At 38.8% G+C, this 20,498-nt stretch overlaps 1 protein-coding gene and 1 long non-coding RNA gene across 2 annotated transcripts; one reads left to right on the plus strand and one right to left on the minus strand.

Annotated features, from left to right (window-relative positions):
- The first annotated feature begins 1,078 nt into the window (after nt 1-1,078).
- Nucleotides 1,079-2,793, plus strand: LOC141656969 (polyubiquitin 11). The gene is made up of 2 exons (XM_074464063.1): nt 1,079-1,375; nt 1,904-2,793. Exon 2 carries the CDS (start codon nt 1,904-1,906, stop codon nt 2,591-2,593), a length of 690 nt encoding a protein of 229 aa, XP_074320164.1. The 5' UTR covers nt 1,079-1,375; the 3' UTR covers nt 2,594-2,793.
- A 14,877-nt stretch (nt 2,794-17,670) lies between these two features.
- Nucleotides 17,671-19,725, minus strand: LOC141656970 (uncharacterized). Its single transcript, XR_012548623.1, has 4 exons — nt 19,559-19,725; nt 18,587-18,695; nt 18,289-18,388; nt 17,671-18,034 (listed from the first exon to the last, which is right to left on the minus strand). It is a non-coding gene; the product is annotated as an uncharacterized LOC141656970 (long non-coding RNA).
- Between the last annotated feature and the right edge of the window lie 773 nt (nt 19,726-20,498).

Raw genomic sequence — 20,498 nt, forward strand, 5'->3', positions numbered from 1 at the left:
AGTCGTACTGGACCCCGTTTTTTTTCTCCCGATTTTCCAACTACGTGTCCTAGGTTATTTCAGGAGTTAAACAATTTGATTTGAGGACAAAATAACGAGTATTATTCCTTTTTTTCATGATTATCCGGGGTTCGAGGAATGCTGGTTTATCACATACTGGCACCCCCAAATTTCCGCTCTTAAATTTTCAGTGGCCGCTTTACCTGGTCCGAGGAACCTTCTGTGTGATTTCCAGAGGATTTTGTTCCGGGATCCTGTAATCCCGAAAATCGAGAACTACTACATTTCTATTTGAGCCGTTCGGGAGATCGTGTCGGACCCTGTTTGATTTTCTCCTGATTTTTCTACCACGTTAAAAAAAACTAAAATGTGGAATAACTTGAAAAACTTTATAAAACTCAAAAAAAATCCCCAGTTATATACTCCCTCATATTCTATATTTTCTTCCCTTTTCATTTTTACACAAGAAATAATAAAGTGAATTTTGACCACACAAAACTCACTACCCCACGTGTCATTGAATTTGGACCACAAAAATCATCCCAAAAAAAGGAAATAGGGAAGATAACCCGAATAACCGAATAAAGAAATAGGAAAGAAAATATAGAATAGGAGGGAATATTAAATTTGATATAGTCCAATGTATAATTCTTTTTTCCTACTAACATCATGCATTGATATTGATCCGTTTTATACTTAACACCAAACATAACTGTTGTAGAGGAGACTATAGGGGGCGTTTGGTTCAAACATTAGGTATGGAATGAAATGGATTCTAACTCCAATGAGGTATGGAGTTAGAACCCCATACCTATTTAAAGTTGTTTGGTTTAATCCGGGAATGGGAATAATATTGTGTGGGATGGAATGGAGTTGGAACCTTGGGGAGAAACATGGGTATGGGATTCCAAGGGGTTGGAATGGAGTTAGAATCCATCAGGTATCTAAATCCATTCCAAAATGCTCCAACCAAACATTGAAATGGCTTGAATCCATTCCAATCCATTCCAAAATCTCCAACCAAACACCCATAAAGATCCAACTAACTCTTCTAATATTCTTATCTTTCAGATTAGTTGTTGAGTTGGTCACAAGCAAAGATCTAGAAGTTTCAAGTTTTCAACAACCTTTCATGAATCTACCCTTTCTTCGTGCCAAGTTCATGGAAATAATCTTTCTATTTTTTTCCTTTAAAAAAGTCCTAATAATTTGGAAAAAAGATTACTTATCAAGTCCGCAAACAAACCTTATAAATACCAACCCATCACCTTAGGGTTTCTTCATTTCTCAATTTACAATCAATTACGAAATCCCCAAATCAATCTTCAACATCTCAATTCTTCTTCGATCATCAAATCATCAATCTCATCTCAAGGTATAATCTTCTTTTCCTTTTTCTTTCAATTAGTTAACTTAATTCTATGATCGCTGATTGTTCTCGTTCTTCATTTAATTTCATATATATAGTTCTAAATCGAGTTCAATTATTGTTTTTGAATTTAATTTAGGATCACGATTTTTATTTGTTAGGGTTCATACGCTGTTGTTTCCGTAGGCACAATTTTGTTGATTTGTTATCTTTGATTTATCGGCGATTATTACTCAAATCTGCTTATTAATTTATTGTACTATATACAATATACCTAATTAATTGACTAGAGATACAATTGTAGCCATTTTGTTGAAGTTTTGATCGATTATTTTCTTAGTATTTATGATTTTCCATGTTTAATTATTGATAAACTTCATGAGGTTTACTGTTTGTTAAATTGATTTAACATGATTAAATTTATCAATTTTATGAGTAATGAATAAGTTGTGTTTATATGATTGTGCGGTAATTCTTCTCAATTGAAGATTTTGTGTGTTCCGAAGTCTAATTGGTGATTTTAATTATCTGTAGATGCAAATCTTTGTGAAAACCCTAACTGGCAAGACAATTACTCTCGAGGTCGAGAGTTCCGACACCATTGACAATGTCAAAACTAAGATTCAGGATAAGGAGGGTATTCCTCCAGACCAGCAGAGGCTGATCTTCGCAGGCAAGCAACTTGAGGATGGCCGAACTCTCGCTGATTACAACATTCAGAAAGAGTCTACCCTTCACCTTGTGCTTCGTTTGAGGGGAGGCATGCAGATTTTCGTGAAAACCTTGACTGGAAAGACCATTACTCTGGAGGTCGAGAGTTCGGACACCATTGACAATGTCAAAACTAAGATTCAGGACAAGGAGGGCATCCCCCCTGATCAGCAGAGGCTTATCTTTGCTGGTAAGCAGCTTGAGGACGGCCGCACTTTGGCAGATTATAACATCCAGAAGGAGTCCACCCTCCATTTGGTGCTCCGTTTGAGGGGAGGGATGCAAATTTTCGTGAAGACCCTTACCGGGAAGACTATCACCCTAGAAGTGGAGAGCTCTGATACTATTGACAATGTTAAGACAAAGATACAGGATAAGGAAGGGATCCCACCAGATCAGCAGAGGTTGATCTTTGCGGGGAAGCAGTTGGAGGATGGCCGCACCTTGGCTGACTACAATATTCAGAAGGAGTCTACCCTCCACCTTGTTCTTCGTCTTCGTGGTGGTTTCTGAGCCGTTTAGATCGTATTTGACTATGTTGGTGTTTGAATCCCATTTGGCTTTGTTAGTACTTTTGGTGTCAAGTTATAATCTATTTGTGAAAACTATTTCCCTTTCATTGTAGGAGGGTAACTTTCCTCTGGTTTTTAAGTTGTGATTGGTCGTGATGAACTAGTACATTCAACTTGAATAAAAGTCCTATTTGTGTCTAATTTTGTATTGTGGTTTTCCATTAAATTCGGATGATATTTTGATCTATCGATGTTGTGAAGGAGTTGTCGCTGAATTAACATCTCCCTTGACTATCTGTGCGTAGAAGCAATTATCGTCGAAGACATGACTTCAAGTGCAGAAGTCAATTATCGTCTAATGAAAGCCGAGTTCGGCAACTATCGTTGAAGACATAACTTCAAGTGTAGAAGTCAATTATCGTCGAAAAGTCGGGATAAGTAAATCTCGTCTCCCTTGTTACCAAGGATTAAACATTATTAGGATCAAAATCTCTCCCTTATTACCAAGGATTAAACATTATAAGGATTAAGGAGGATTTAGGATGGATACGGCATTCTTTTGCTCCCACCTCTTTAATCTTCATTTCCTCAATTGCATAATTCAAAAAAAAAACATCTAGACTTAATAAAATACCGCTTTAGGGCAGGATATCAACTCATCAAGTGGTGGTATAGTGTCAAATTAACACTATAAACATCACTGTTTTACGAACTTGACTGGCTTCACCAAGGAATGATAAACCAGAATAGTGCGCGCGAGTTGTGCATAGTTGCATGGCGCAGAAATGGTCTGTTGATAATATATACAAGAGTCTTAGGTCAGAGATTACAACAATCTCATCTACAAATAAGGCAACTACTACCTAAATATATGCAACCATAATATTTACTTAAAATACAAAGTGTGAATATACAAAGGTATATTCTAATAAAGATAGTCAAGGTAATCTTCAAACATTGATATCTTTGTCATGGTAGTGTTGTGAGCGTTGTAACCCATATTCAATATTAAGATAAGTGCAGAAGATGTCATCTCATGCCATGCAGGCAGTTGTACTTTAATAATAAAATGTGCCATATCTAGTAGGTCAAACGAGGACAACGGTCAACAGAAGGGGACATACCAAGCTGCTTCAGAATATCCGTGAATGTTGCCTGTAGACATTTCCAGATGAAAAGCATATCAGAGGAAGCTAAAATGTAACAATCCACTATCCACAGCATGTAAACATTATCCACATTCATATATCAATTAGTCTTGTTGAAGACGGGTCGGAGTAAGTGACGGATAATGCCACTCACAAAATGAATAGGGAGGACAAGGTGGGGGCACCCTCATGTGCTTCCCTCTTCCTCTATTTGGGTCTTTTGTGAGGGAAAATGGTATCCGTCACTCCAGAGTAACGGATACGTGCCGTCACAAATAAGATTTTGTGTTCATATATATATATATATATATATATATATATATATATATATATATATATTTTTTTTTTTTTTTTTTTGTCAGCTGTAAAAGAAGGTTTTACAGTTTCATGGCTTGCTTAGCAAGGCTATGCGCAACGCCATTCATCTGCCTCGGAATAAAATTGAAACATAAACAGTGAAAGAAACTAAAAGAACCCCGAAGGTCCTCCAAGAGCCCCGCAATCCTGTGATTATCCTTGTCCACTCCCGCTATTTGGCTGATAAGTTGCCAGCAATCCGATGAGATATCAAGATGTAAAATCTGCTCTTCACGTGCCCACTCCACGATATCCCGAACCCCCAGGGCTTCAGCTTGCAGCGGTGATTCAGCTCTGGTACGTACCCTGTCTACGACCTAATTCCTGCCCCATGCCATCATAAGCAATCCACCCGAAAGCCGCCTCAAAAGTCTGATTCCAACTAGCATCCACTTTTACGCGTACAACCGTACAGCCAGATGACTTGCCTACAACACACACAGGATGACCGTTGCGAATATCGACCAGATCCCTTTGGAGGGACCCTTCTTCCTCACATCGCAGATCACTCCGATTTTGCCTCAAGTTCATGGAATTACACAAGATGTGTACTTTCTCCCCAATAACCTTGTAGACCATATTCGTGATCACATGCGAATTGACTGCTTGATCTTGGAATTTAATTTTGTTTCTCATTGTCCATAAGCCCCACAAAGTTGCCACAAAATGGATCACCTGGTTCATCCCCTCATCCTTTTTTTTGTAAATAGTGGATCCAATCGCAAATCCAATTTGAAATTGGAATGCCTCCTGCACCCTCGACCCGAATGCCTAGAACCGATCCAGCCCAGATCCTTCCTGAGAGACCACAGTCCCTGAAAAGGTGCTCAGGTGTTTCCATAATGTGCTGGTCTCCTCTGCACATGTCACAGAACGGATCCGCATCAATCTTCCGCTTCACGATCTCATTCCCGGTCGGAAGCACATTTGTAATAATCTTCCAGAGTAGGAGTTTCCACATCTGTGGGATAGGCAACCTCCATAGCACTTTCCGACAAAACAGTCGTCCTCGATCGCTGAGTCTACACTTGTCCTTATCTGTCCCAACTTTGGCCATGTAGTCGGTAAATATTAAACCATATCCACTCTTTACCGTATAATTGCCCGTTGTTGTGAGCGGCCAAAAAACCTTATCTTCGCTTCTCACTTCGCACCTTGGTATAGCAAGGATCCGTGTAGCCCACTCCTCAGTGAACAAACCTTCAATGAAGACCTTATTCCACCTACCATTAGATTGGAACAGGTTCCGTACCTGCAAATTAGCAAGGAATCCATTGCTAAGGTTTAGCCAGTCTTCTTTGGGCTCCGGTCTCTCTCCCCCCACCCATCTTGCAGTCTAGACATTGATCTTCGAGTTAAAGCCAGGCTTTCACCCCATATTCTCCATGATGACAGATAACCCATATAGGATGCTACGTATACCCCATGAACACCCAGTGCCCTTAAGGGGGGTCATACCTTGCTAGATCACCTTTGTGCCAAAAAACTTTTGCCTGAAAATCTTGCAGAAAAGAGATGATTCTCCAGAAACGATTCTCCACCCATGTTTAGCCAATAATGCTTGATTAAGACATTTCACATTTCGAATACCCAAGCCACCCCCACTCTTTGGTAGGCTCAGAAAGTTTTTGCTACACCAGTGGATATTATGCCCCATCCTACATCCCGTCCACCAAAATTGTGCCAAAATAGAGTTAATCTTTTTTGCCACACTTACCGGTAGTTTGAAGACCGATAGAAAGTAATTTGAGAGATTTGATAGAACCGATGAGATTAGAGTAAGTCGTCCAGCTGGTGATAGAAAAATCCCATTCCATGAAGAAATGCGTCTGGTGACATGTTCAATAAGAGCGTTAAAAATGCCTTGTTTTGAGTCTTTAAATTCAGCAGGGATACCCAGATACTTCCCAATACCATTGTTCTTCTTGATATCAAAGGCCTTCATAATCCTCTGGGCTTTGGCTAAAGTAGTACTCGGACTGAACAGAATCCCTGACTTATCCACATTCAATCTTTGACCCGACGCGTCGCAGTACTCCTTGATGATTTGCACTAAATGGGTTACCGAATTCCCCTTATCCTTGAAGAAGAAGATTGAATCATCTGCGAAGAAAAGGTGTGTAATAGGGCTAACTTCCTTAACCAATTGAATATCATGTACCAGTCTAAGGTCGTGTGCGTGACTAACATTTCGGGACAGTACCTCCATACACAAAATGAAAAGGTAAGGGGATAGCGTGTGACACCCCGCGATAAAACGGAAGATAAAACTTATAAATTCAAGCGGAAAATAGGAAATTTTTGAAACTTTTGAAATTCAAAGCGCGGGTTTATTAAAATACAAAACACAAATAAAGAATGCGGAAATAAAGTTTAAATTATACAAACGTGATAGCCAAGGTGAGGGAAAATATATCCCTCGAATGATAATACAATGAAAGGTGAGTCTAAACAAATCCTAATAAACCGACTACAAGGCCAAAGTGCTCGCTAGCTCACACAAGTCTTCACCCCATGAATGCACCACTAATACCTGTCATTCATGTAAACATGAACGCCACAGTCAGTGGGGAGTAACTCAAGGTTCTCCCAGCCACAAAATGTCAAAATGAACATAACAAAGAACTAAACAGGTAAGTCATATAAGATACTTACGAAAGACATGAATATCAAGTTTATATATTTAAACATGCCAATTAAATGCGATGGAAAATGATAGATCAATATTAGCATAATGGGGACTCATTATTCATGTGAAACAGTTAAGTAGGGATCAATCAATGCAAAATTACAAGAATAGAAACTGTAGCCATTATTTGGAAAACTTCTTAGCAAACATTGTACGGGACGTGGCTACTAATGTCACATTCATATTTATGGCTTGCATCTCACCATAAGAACGGATGGGAACATCAATCCCGACGATCATATCGCAACTAGAGGGCTTATAGCTCACCCCTAGTATCCAATAGGACCAAGACAAACAACAGACAAATACCAATATCTATAACCAAGCAAGACCTTTACTACTCATTTATCAAAATATAATTCCCCTGGTAGAACGACAATGGTACTCCCAAGACTCAGTCCTAGTCTAAATCTGGCCAGACTCTCGGGATAAGAGAGTCGGTTCCGATTCGACATGCGGCAGGACAGTCCGCATCCAAGACTCGAAGACAGATCGGAAATCGAGAACCCACAATCGGCAGGACAGTCCGAAAGAGGCGGAAGATATGAGCTAAACCCACAATCGGCAGGACAGTCCGAAAGAGGCGTAAAGATAAGTCAAGCAATACGGTATAGCATAGAGGCATTATCAAGAGAATACGACTCAACCAAGCGATGCGAATCAACTTGGGAAGAGACTACTACATGTAATGAACCGATGATAATCCAAGTGAGACATTTCATGCCAAATCATAATCATGAATAGGAATAAGTAACCCATTTCTTCAATATTTGTCATTTGAATAAAAATGTAAACCAACGGAAATGAACCATTTATAATGAGCAAAACAAGCATTCAATTATAAATAACTCAATTTAACTAAACAAGGAGAATAATTCACCCATATTTGAGATACGATAGACAAATGAGAATGAACGGATTAAAAACTCACATTATAGGTAAATGAAACATTTCATCAAATTTTGACTTGAATAAATAATCAATTCCACATTTATAATTAATGTGAGAAAAATATATGAATGAACGATATTTCACGAGTTAAGTCATATAAAGTATGAGACGGAAACTCAATAACTTACACACAACTTAACTTTCAGTTGTCGCTTCAGAGGAGTCCTAACATGAGACGAGTTAATTTTAGCCTCTCTTATACTCAAAATTATGAACTTAAAGTCAAAGTATCTACGCCAATAGAACACTACACTAGTTTAAACAATCCTATTCTTTATGTAGTCTAGACATAACCACTAAATGCCGAAAGGAATTGTATCTTCAAAGAGTATTGGACACGCAAAGTCATTGGCAAAAGAGAACCAAGGTCTCTGTTGAGATACTTTTAAATCCAACAAAAGTGAAACGGGAATTTTTTAACAGAGTCAAAACTTGCAGTAATACTAGAATTTTTTTTGAAACTTCAGGCTTGAATGTCGGTTATACTCAACATATTCCAAGGCTGCCAGCCTACTAAAGTAACCACCATATTTAGATACCTTCCTAGACAGCCTACCACAACCCACAATTATCATATACTTGCCGATTTCCAACACAGAGAAAATCAAAGCCTAGAAAAGATATTACCAAATTATCCGCGTAACAGATTCCCAAAATAAGCGGACACCATTCTCTACATCAAATTGACAGTGACTTCTCTTTCAATCCTGAGTTGTCTCAGATTGATGACAAAATAGTTCGAAGTTTGTAACATGGGAGAAAAAGGATTCAAAAACATAGTTAACATAACCTCTGTGCTTCCTCTCCGCCTAATGAGCCATAATGCAGTCGTACGAGGCCACCAAAACTTGATCCCCAAAGCGGTCCTAGAAATGCGTACAAAGGTACCACAACTATCACGAAAACAGTCCCCACACACCTGCGTAAACTATCTCAGAAAAATTCCCGAAAACTAAATAAAATCCGTCTCCAAAACAGGGTAGAAAACGTCCTAAAATTACTACATACTCGCGCATAAAGCAGACCAAGGTTAAGCCAAACTATGACCACATTTGAGTCGGGAACACACCTCAACCCTTCCACTGAAACACCCACTTACACACACCCAGACTAATTTCCAATCACAGTCCAACACAGCCCAAACAACCACCCAACAAACTACCAAAGCTGGCCTAAAACGGACCCACAGAGCAGGTCACCCAACACCTCTTCACGACTGAAAAAAAAAAGGAACACAAGACAACACAGGCGACTAATTTAAGACGGAATCGGCAGCACAGTTGAGACGGAAACGAGCACGAATAAAACTTGAATAATAACCATCTAATTCATCTTAACCATACTCGAAATTGTCATGTAAACGGTCACTGAAGCCGCATAAAACCAGCCCATTTCAAAGACCATTTGAGACGGAGGTTAAAATACAAATGAGAAAGACGTAAAGGACCAAACTTTATCAGATAAGAGTATATAAAATAACACAAAAGACGGAAATTTCGACATTTGTCGAGTAACCTATCACCGTTACCTTAGTTTCTTCAAATCTCCTAGGGAAACGTCCAAAAAGTACGAGCCTCCCTCCGGTCTTCAAGATCTTCAGCTAGAAGAAGGAAATCGAGCCGACTGAGTCAAAAGAACCGAGTTGTTTTGAGATGGTATTTGGAAATCTCCACAAAAATGAAGCTTTGTTACTTAGAAAGATGAAGGAGGAAGCAAGGAGAAGAATGGTATAAAAATTTTGGGATTTAATCGAGAAATGGGGGCGGATCGGAGGTTGAAGCTTGACGGGAATAAAAATGGTGATTTGGGGGCTTTGTTGATTGTTGATTGTTGATTGTTGCTGGTGAGTTCAAAAAAATAAAGGGGAAAGGGAAATGACGGGGTGGGGATGTGGTAGTGCAACAACAACAACAACAATAATAATAATAATAATAATAATAATAATAATAATAATAATAATAATAATAATAATAATAATAATAATAATAATAATAATAATAATAATAATAATAATAATAATAATAATAATAATAATAATAATAATAATAATAATAATAATAATAATAATAATAAAAGAATTATTTAAAAGTAGAGTGTAAGAGGGTGGGTGAGAGTGATGTGTTGTCGGAATCGGGTTGGTCCGAATTGAAATAGCATTATAAGAGAAATGCGACGATCTTTGCTAGACGGAAATGTATCTATAACTTAAGACGAAAATATTATTATTATTATTCTCACTATTATTACTCTCCGACTGAATATATCTATTTTTATATAAACTATCTTCTAAAAATGTAACTTTTATAAAATTTATGTTTAAAACGAAATTAATTAAATTAAATACTCTAAAATATAAATAAAACAATAGAGCGGTTATTTAAATTATAAATGCTAAAAATGGGAAATTCGCGGGTGTTACATAGCGGGTCCCCTTGCCTTAAACCACACCTAGGCCTGAACTGTGGTAAAGGAACACCATTTACCAGAATTTCATAACTCACCGTCGTGACACAACTCATAATTAGTGAAATCAAATGCGGGGGGAAACCGTATTTTACCAATACCGCTTCCAAAAAATCTCATCTGACTCTGTCATACGCCTTGCTCATATCTGCTTTGAAGGCACATAATGCTTGTCTCCCCTTTCCATGACTCGAGATCTTATTGATGGCCTCATGAGCCACCAGGATATTGTCACTAATGTTCCTTCCTGGGAGAAAAGCATTCTGCGTTTCACTTACGAGTGCACTCATCACTTTGGCCAACCTGTTTGCTATGCACTTTGTCACAATTCTCATCATCACGTTACAAAGGCTAATAGGCCGATAGTCCGTGACCCCCTCCGGACTGTCTTTCTTTGGGATCAGCGTGATAAAAGTTCTATTGAGTTCCCGTAACACTCTCCCAGAATTTAGAATCGATAGAATAGCCTTTGTAAACTCACCCTTGAGCATAGACCAGCACCTTTGGTAGAAGACAGCAGGTATGCCATCGGGACCCGGAGCTTTGAGCGCTCCCATTTGAAAAACAGCCGTGCGGACTTCCTTAGCGGAGAAAGGTCTACCTAGACGGTCTAACTCATCCTGAGAAAAAGAGTATTCCAGGTGATTGAGGATTGGATCAAACTCGGAGTTTTCTCGCCACTCCAAGTTGTCGTTGGAGGACAAATAGAGCTCCATAAAAGTTTGCTGGAATTCATTTCGAATTTGATCCTCTTCATAGTGCCAAACTCCATCCAGATCTTTAATCCTATGGATATGGTTTCTTCCTGCCCGACCCTTTACCCAATTGAAGAAGAATTTCGTACACGTATCTCCATCAACCGTCCATTTCATCTTTGCTCGTTGTTTCCAAAAGGCCGTCGTCGCTCTTGCAAATTCTGTCACTTCCTCATTTACTCTTGTGTATTCCTCATCTCCGTTTCCCGTGATAGCTAGAGTCATACCATGTTCCAATCTTTGATCAAACTCATCCCATTTCATTCTCCATTCGGCTCATTTATCAAGCGCCCAACGCTTAACACACATCCGGATTCTTGATAGTTTCCGAGTCACTTGATACGCCGGCGAACCCCTATCACTTCTATTCCAGTCTACTCGGATCTTTTCCATACATTCTTCATGGTCTAACACCCACGCACCGATCTTGTATGGTCGATTTCCAGACATGGCTATAAGATTCAAATCAATTTCAATAGGCGCGTGATTCGATATTTGGATGGGGTAGTGTTTGAGTCCAGTATGTGGGAAGATCGTAAACCAATCCTTCGATCCAAAAGCTTTATCAATTCGTTCATAAACCCGCTTCTCCCCCTTCCGATTATTACACCACGTAAAACATGGTCTCTTAAAAGGTATGTCCAACAGCTCATTGCGAATTTTCCACAAACAAAATTCATCCACTCCCCCGATGGGCCTATGATTCAAACTTAATTTGTCACGTCGATATTCGACTTGATTAAAATCCCCTACCATAAGAAAGGGAGCATTACAAGTGCCAATCCATTCCTCCACCTCTTGAAGTACGGAAGCACGCATATGGACACTCGGAGCGCCATAAAAGAGCACAGGATACCACACTAATCCGTTATATTTTTTTACCAAAAGGATGATGAAGTGATTACATGCCTTAACCAAAGTCATACGAGACTCTTTCCGCCATCCAACCCAAAGCCCACCCGATGCCCCCACAGCATCCACCCCAAAACACTTGTCAAAACCTACCGATCTAAACATAGGGAAAATTCTACTAGCATTACATTTAGTTTCGATTAAAAAAAGAAAATCATAGAACTTACTACCTACCAACGCTCTTATTTTAGGAATTGTAGGGACGAGCGTGTTATTGAGACCCCTACAATTCCAAATCAAGCCCCTCATGGTGATAGAGGGGTTGTGAAGGCCCAACCCCCGCAAAGCCATCAAAGTCGACTTCAACACCTCCCCCATTAACAGAAGGCAAGGATGAATCACTAGACTCAATCATCACCACCTCCTCCACATGAAACCTGAAACCCCAAGTGGGTTGCTGCTGCTCCTGTTTGTGTTGTTCATGTGCTGGACTCCAGCATCTCCTCTTCGCCATCATGCGTAAATACTCCTTAGCTTCCTCCATTGATCTTTTAGCAGCTTCTAGTATAATATACTCCCCAGCATCAGAACAACATCTTCGTTTCCTTGCCCCCCTGATTTCCTCCCTGTACTCATCCTTCATATCAGAAATATGATATGCATCCAACAACCTCATACAACCATCGGAAGAATTGCCAACAGGCAAAGTAGCGAACAGTTTAGACTTGGCCCCTACCTCAGGTATATCAAACAACTTCACCCCAGTATCACTGATTGGCTCATTTCCCTTACCTCTGATTTCAGTCTTGTTTTTCTCAGCCTCAACCAATTTCTCCCAAGGGATCAGGTTAGAAGAACCCTCATCCAGTTCCCTACCTTTACTAATAATGGTCGTTGAAAAGAAAGGGGTGGTTACCTGCTGATTTTGAATTTGCATGTCATTTCCAGTTACTTCATGAGAAGTGGTGATAAGAGGTCACATCTCAGAACCTCCACCCACAGCCAGCTGCAGTTCAGTGTTCACCTCAAGATTATCATCAGATGAGATGATAATAACCTCATCCCCTTCCCTTCCATCAGAGTAGAATTCTGATGCCAAGGACTCAGATGCAAGCATGTTCTCTGATAAAGAGGGATCAGCAGTTGGCAGAGCCTCATGTTCATTGACTGCAGCATCATTTTCATTGTTACCATTTCCCAGATTTATCAGTCCAGCAGTATCTTCCTCCATTGCAGCCATTAGAGAATCTTCATTGCCTTCTTCATTTTCAGGTAGCTGACCTGATCCCTGGCCCACCTGCCTGGTGGACCCATCAGCATAATGATACACCGTGGGACACCCCTCCATAGGTGGGTCAAAGGTTTGATTGTAGCCCCTGTGCTCATCCTCCATGTGTGCCCAGCCCAGATCATCTTCAATTCTGCTCAGGATGGCTGCTTGGTTTCTCTGATCACGGTCTAGAGCCCCAATCAGACTGTTGTGGTTAGTATACAGCACATAAGGATCCTCAGCCTGTACCTGTTCAAAAACACCTTGTTGCAGCATGTTAAAATCTCTCTGAGTCTCCAACTCCTCTCCTGCACTATGGAAAACCTCAGTATTGGTATCCCCCTCCTCTAACCACCCACCAGCCCCAGGGGGTAGTTGATTTGCATTGCCCATCACAGTATCCTGTATCTGATTATCTTGTGTTTGTCCTTGATTTCCTTCCTCTGTTATCACTTGTGTATCAGTCATAGCCACATCATTCTGGACTCTGCTCCCATTTAACCCACCAGCCCCATGGGTATTTTGCACATTAGTCACTGTATTAACAGCAGCCTCTCCCTCCCCATTTACAGCCTGACCTATTCCTGTACTTTGACCACCCACCTCATTACCACCATGAAACACGACAGGTCCTGCAAAAGGTTGGGCAGTGACAGCAAAGGCCATCCCCGGAAGTACTCTCCCTCCAGGAGTTATGCCTAGGTCGAAATCTACAGCCCTCTCAGGAGATTCCCACCTCCTTCTTCTCCTCTGAGTTCCCCTAGCATTTCCTAACCTGACTTTGGAGGACAAATACTTTGTGGTGGATGGGGTAGCACGTAAGTCCAAGTTGAACATTGTATGTGTACTGTTGGCTTGAAAGACAGGAAAACCATTCTCCACTGATTTATCTAGCATACCATTAATCCCTGACATCACCGTCATTATAGACTCTCTACATTGAGCCCCCTTGTGACCAATTTTACCACACTTTATGCAGTATTTAAAAACCTCCTCGTATCAAAACTGAATCCATAAGAGGTACCCCCCCCCCCCCCCCCCCGCCATAGCCAAGAAAAAACCGGGCATCAAAGGTTCATTCAATTGAATGTGAACCTTAATCCTTAAGTAATCATTGTCAGGAACAAAATGAAAGGGTTCCACTTTATAGTTGTGACTCAGCAACTTACCAGCAATGTGTGCAACCTGCATGGTCAGATACTCGAAAGGGAGTCCACAAACTCTAACTCAAACTTCTGCATATGGGAACCTAACTGTGCGTGGAACCGTATCAGCAAACCATTTCGAAAAAACCATAACCGCACCATCAATCGTTACTGTCGTCCTCTGCAACAAAGCTTCCATGTCTTCTGGTTTGGTACAGTGGAAGACATATACCTCACCCATTCTAAAAGCAGTTACAACTCCCTTGGTGGTCCACTTTTTCCTGATCACGTCATTGATCAGTGGTGCTTCAAATAACCTGTAGTCCACCAAGAACCCCAACACGCAACAACCCCAGAAGTCTCTGGACTGACCCAGTTCAGCAGGGTCAATATTAATGACCCCACCAGACCTGGGATATCTCCAAATGTTAGCGTGTAGAGGATTTGTTGGATTGAACTCAGGTGTTGTGTGATCCTGATTGTATCCATGATGATCAACTACATTATTCTGTATTTCATATCCGGGTTCATCAATGCCATGACCAAAACCCCCAAATTGATTTTCAGCTTCCATCCTCTTGTTTGATGGTTTTTTTGAACAAGAAAAGCTAGAAGTATTACAGTTAACAAACTCGTTTTTCTGGAATTTATGTCGTGTTTTCTTTTTTGGATTAACAAGATTAATAAAGTGTGAGGATGAGTATGAACAACCAACAGCCATACTCGTTGTTTAAATAGGTTGATAAAACCCCTCTGAAAAGACTCAAAAGAGCTGGAATCTCCACCGTTTGTCAATTAGCAGCTAACGAAGAGCCAATTAACGGGAGAATACAACCTCGAGCTGACCAAATTAATTAGAGGCCAATAAAGATCAGCTGCACTTAATGATGGAGAGGAATATGGAAAGATTTTTGGTTAATAGCAGCTGATTGAATTTCTGACAAAAAATTAGGGTTATGAGCCCCAATTAATGCCCCCAAAATAAAATGATTACCAACTTAATAGGTAACTGCAAGAATCTCAAAGCAAAAGGAATTTGCAGGGCTATAGGACGCCCAATGAGAAGAAAGAGTATTTTGGGGGATAGAAAAAGGTTGATTTTGGTAATAGAGATGATGAAGGTAGCTAGCGTAGGTGCACTTGAAAGCTCTCCAAAGAGAGTTACAGCTCTCTAGATTTTTAGAGAGAGAAAAAATTCCATATTTTGATCCCAGTGGTCTAGACTCTAGATATTAATTTCATGCAGCAATATATGTATTTCAATCTCAACATTCAGCACGATGGCTTAATCACAAGGGAGGTGAAGGTGGTAAACTTTTTCAAAGAGCTGCAACTTAGTATAATCATCATGGTTGAACATCAGTATATGTATGGTACAGAGGCGGCTATGACGGGGGTGCAGGGGATTCATCCGCACCTAAGGTGATGGTTGAAACTCAACTATTATAAATATTCCTATTAAGAGCATGATAGATGAACCAACTCAACCAAAACCTTAAGGTGATGGTTGAGGCCCAACTATTATAAATATTCCTATTACGCTCCCTCACTCAAATGCCCGTTGGGCTTGAAGAGTGGTTAGTTGTGCACCGGCTCCCCCGTACCGTGTGCTGGGTTTCCACTTTGAGTTTTTGAGGAGTTTTGAGGTTGCCAGTAGGGATGTCAATGGATCGGGTTCGGGTCGGGTGAAGCCTCATCCGTCATCCATCCGTCCTTTTAAAATCTCATCCAACCCGTCCGTCATCCGTGAAACATATCATCCGTCATCCATCCATCCATCATCCATGGATGAAACGGGTGGATCGGGTGATAAACGGGTGTTGTGTATTTATATATTTCAAGTTAAAAAAAATGAAGATTTTTTTTTTCGCTACAAAAATAAAGTTAGATAATTATTTTAGTGTAACTTTCTAGTGGGTAGGTTCACAAAATATTTATATTGAGAGTAGAAAAATATGAAAATTTAAATATTTTATATCTTAATAATGTGTTATATGTAAAAAAAAATTAAATAAAAAATAATAAAATCGGGTGATGGATGGATGGCGGGTGGATGACGGGTGGAATTTCTTCATCCAACCCATCCGTCATCCATCATCCGTTTCATCCGTCATCCATCCATCATCCATTTAAATCGGGTTTTCATCCATCTTTTAGGATCGGGTGGATCGGGTTTTGATGGATGCGGGTGAAATTGGCATCCCTAGTTGCCAGGATTTGAACCCGTGACCTTCGGTCAAGGTGGCTCTGATACCATGATAGATGAACCATCTCAACCAAAACCTTAAGGTGATGGTTAAAGCCCAACTATTATAAATATTCCTATTATCCAATGTAATGGCTCGATAATTGGGTTGGGGGGTTCATATTGCTAATATTTTATTTGTTATTTAAGATACTTTTAGTCAATATTACGTAAAATAGGAACATGTGCAATTGTGCATAATTAATACTAGAGCATATCCAATGGTTGGACAAAAGGACTTGCTTGCAATTTTAAGAAATTGTAAGCTAGTAGCTCAACCATTGGAGTTGTCTATGTAGATTGGCTTTGCTCAAATAATTTTAAGCTAGTAGCTCCATGAAGCAACTTGCTTAAATGGACTCACAAGAAGAATATAACCAATAGAAAAATAGTTATCTCATTTATAAATTTTTTATTTTATATTTATAAATTAAGAATTAAATAAATAAATAGAAAAGTGTGTTAGGTGGGTCTCATCAAGCTAGTAGTAAATTGGCTTCACCATTGGAGTAAGTTGTAGCTTGAAATTGTTGTTGCTCAAAAAAATGATGTGGCAAAGGTAAGCTAGTACCAACTAGCTTATCATTAAAGATGCTAATTTATACGAGTGTGGACAAAATATTCATCTACTACGTAGCCATGTAGGGTGTGATATATACTCTAGATAAAGATAAACTCTTGTGAAGTATTTGGATGGTGAGCATAGCATAATGCTTTCTTTGTTGTAACTTATGGTATATGGGGAAAAATCTATAAATATTATTAAAAGGCTAGACATTAAACGCCACGTAGACAAATGTGACATGGCAACAAGAAATAAGCGTTTTTGAGACCGCCATATGCGGTCTCAACAGTTCATAAAGTGGTCGCAAACACGTTTTAGAGACCGCTTTTGAACTTTTGAGACCGCATATGGTCGGTCCGAAAAACTAGTAACAAAATACACTATTTGAGACCGATTTATAGCGGTCACAAATTTGAGACCGCCTTGAGTCGGTCACAAAATGAGAAGTCGGTCCCAAATGCCAGCAGTCTCAAAATGAGTTATGCGGTCCCAAAATCTTTATTTTTGAAGCACTAATTCTACTATATTTACTTTACCCACTTATTTAAACTATAAAATGCACATACACCAAATACCATATTAATCGAATACCAGGAGGCTACCATATGAAACCACCACAAAAAGAGAAGCTTCGACACTAAAGATAAACGGATTTTAAAAGATTAAACTTTTATAATTAAAAACAAGTAATGTTTACAACACTAATCCCACACTTAATAATTACAAATTAAATAGTCCTATGTTTAGTTCAATCTAACATTTAATAGTGTGTTGTAATCTCCCCTACTTGTACCACTGCCGCTAACACCAAGCGGATCCTCAACAAGGTCGGGGCACTGAGTGAAGTTGTGGCAGTTTAACTCTTCTCGTATAGGTGATGTTGTTGATCCATTTTCTTCATCATTTGTTCTTTTCTTGGTGCTACTAATTTTGCACACCTTTCACTTCGTCTGCCTGCCAACAACACATACTTTTCGGCCCATCTTTTTAATTGTATATCTCCTAACAAATAAAAAGGATATCAGTTAGAAATGAGGAAATGAGAAATGACAAGCGGTTAAGTATACTTTACCAAATAAACAAGTATTAGCCGTGATAAGAAAGTTGGTATTGAAAGGTCCAACTAATTCTGATTTTTTTTCTAATATAGTGTAATCACAGCCCAGTTATAAAGATGAACACGAAAAAAAAAAAAGTTAAAACACAATGAGAAGACACTAAAAGATACAGAGTAGAATTTGCTACACTCAAAATACCTTAACTTTATCCAACCATTCATGAACTTGACTGAAGAACCTCACATTTACTTGAGCAATTTAACACTTTGCAGTGACTCTCCACAATCGCATCTATATTCTGCATGACATAATTAAATTCAGATAGAAGAAAGTAGAAACCTTTTTCTACAAGTACTCATAGTTTTTCAAAAGAGGAAGGGACATAAACAAAGAGATGAGGAATTCACACAGAAAATAAAGGCAGAAAAGAGGTAATGAGGAGTTTTTAATGTTCAGCTACTTTAGTTGTCATATGACACTTACAAAAAAAAAGTACCTTTATGGACTACATTTGCATCCATCCTGGTAGGAGACCTTGGACTTGAGAGTGTGATATACTGATATCCCAACAGCTAATCGGTCAGTTTGATGTTTCTGCGTTATACCTGTGTTCTTCAAACCCATTCTGATTAAATATATAGTTGAATGAAAAAATGTTACTTAGACTCGAGTACTCGACTGGCTGCAAGAGTTATAGCCTCATATAGTTTGTGGCAGATATTGGAGAAAAGTAAAATAGGAGAATCAATTTCAATTTCTAACCTCCAGAGAGAATATCCATTACTCAACCATTAAGTTTAAGCCGTCAAGTGTTTGAAGTTACATTATAGCAACAAGGTCAATTTCTCTCCCATGTACACTAGGATTCATGGTTACAAGCGTTTAACAATATGTCAAAGTAAATAGGTGCTCTATTCTCCATGATTTTATATAAAAGAAAATCAAACAACAAATGAACATACCCTAAATGCAAATTAGGATTGCATTTAGTAGGCTGGAAAAAGCCCCAAGAATAAGCAGGTTGGTACTCATAATGAACATTCTAAGCTCATGATGCCCTACCATGACTGCCGGAGCTGATTATCTGTCACCATGACTCAATCAAGCGTTGAATCTAGCCCATTACAACAAATTACCTTATCAACAAACCCTAAATTAAAGATGTACTCCGTATCTTTTAGTGTAGCAATTACCCTATCAAAAAATAATTCATGTTCATCAAGCAATTATCTTATCAACAAACCCCAAATTAAAGATGTAACTCGGCTGCTATACTATAATTGCAAAGCCAAATTACCAAATAATTCATTTTCAATCCACCATAATTGCAAAGCCAACTCAATAACAGAAACTCAATTAAGATAATTAAACAAATCAATGAACATAAACAATTTAATAAACCCTATAAATGAAAGATTCAGTAATATTATTAAATAAACGATTTGAAGTTGAAAATTAGGGTTCTTACCAATTTCGATTCACAACGGTTGTTGTTCGCGTAGGGTAGCAGTCGCCGTCATCGGCGCCGGTGGTCGCGTGGGGTAGTAGTCATCGGTGCTCGTGCGCGTTGGGTGGGATGGTTGCGTGGGTGGGAGTGGCGATTGCCAGGTTTGGGAAACGAAAAGAGAAGCTGATGGATTATGAAATAAATGAAACAAAGTTGCTGGTCTCAATGTCTCATAACATATACCACTGGTGGGTTAGTTTGAGACCGATTATAGTCCCAAAAATTCTAATTGGTATCAAATTTGAGACTATCTTTACATTTTTGAGTCTGTTTCAGGAGCGGTCACAAATTTGAGACCGATTTTACACCTTTGAGACAGGGTTCAGTCCCAAATTATATTTTGAGACCGTTTTTTCAATCGGTCTCAAAAAAGCGGACTCAAATACTACCATAGTAGTACACATGAAAAAAAAAATTATCAATTCCACATTTAAAAGTTACTCTCGTAATTAATGGTAAAAAACTAAATTTAGATAATTTTAATTTCATAGTATAATTTTTAAATCACTCTCATGCAAAGTGGATTTAATAATAATAATCTATAAATATAATTAAAAAGTAAGCTAAACTATCAACCATCAACTATGTGTCTTATTTTAATTTCATAAGATAATTTTTAAACCACTCTCATGCAAACCTTTTACATTACATTTCTCCTTGCTCCATATTTATGTATGTAAAATCAATAACTCTATAATCTAAATACAAAATCTATATATCTAACTTAAAGGCATGCTAAATTATCTATCATAATCTACATGTCATATCTATACAATAATATAAATAGGCTATCTTGAGCATATATATAAGACATGAGACAACGTAGAATCACTAAGAAAATTTCATTTAATAATGTGCGACTAATTAATAATATTCATTCATAGAATTAAGATAGAATACT

Source organism: Silene latifolia, chromosome 5, assembly GCF_048544455.1.
Source record: "Silene latifolia isolate original U9 population chromosome 5, ASM4854445v1, whole genome shotgun sequence".
NCBI lineage: Eukaryota > Viridiplantae > Streptophyta > Magnoliopsida > Caryophyllales > Caryophyllaceae > Silene > Silene latifolia.

Excerpts from the sequence above, each read along its gene's own strand:
- LOC141656969 (XM_074464063.1), top strand. The coding sequence starts at position 1,904 with ATGCAAATCTTTGTGAAAACCCTAACTGGCAAGACAATTACTCTCGAG.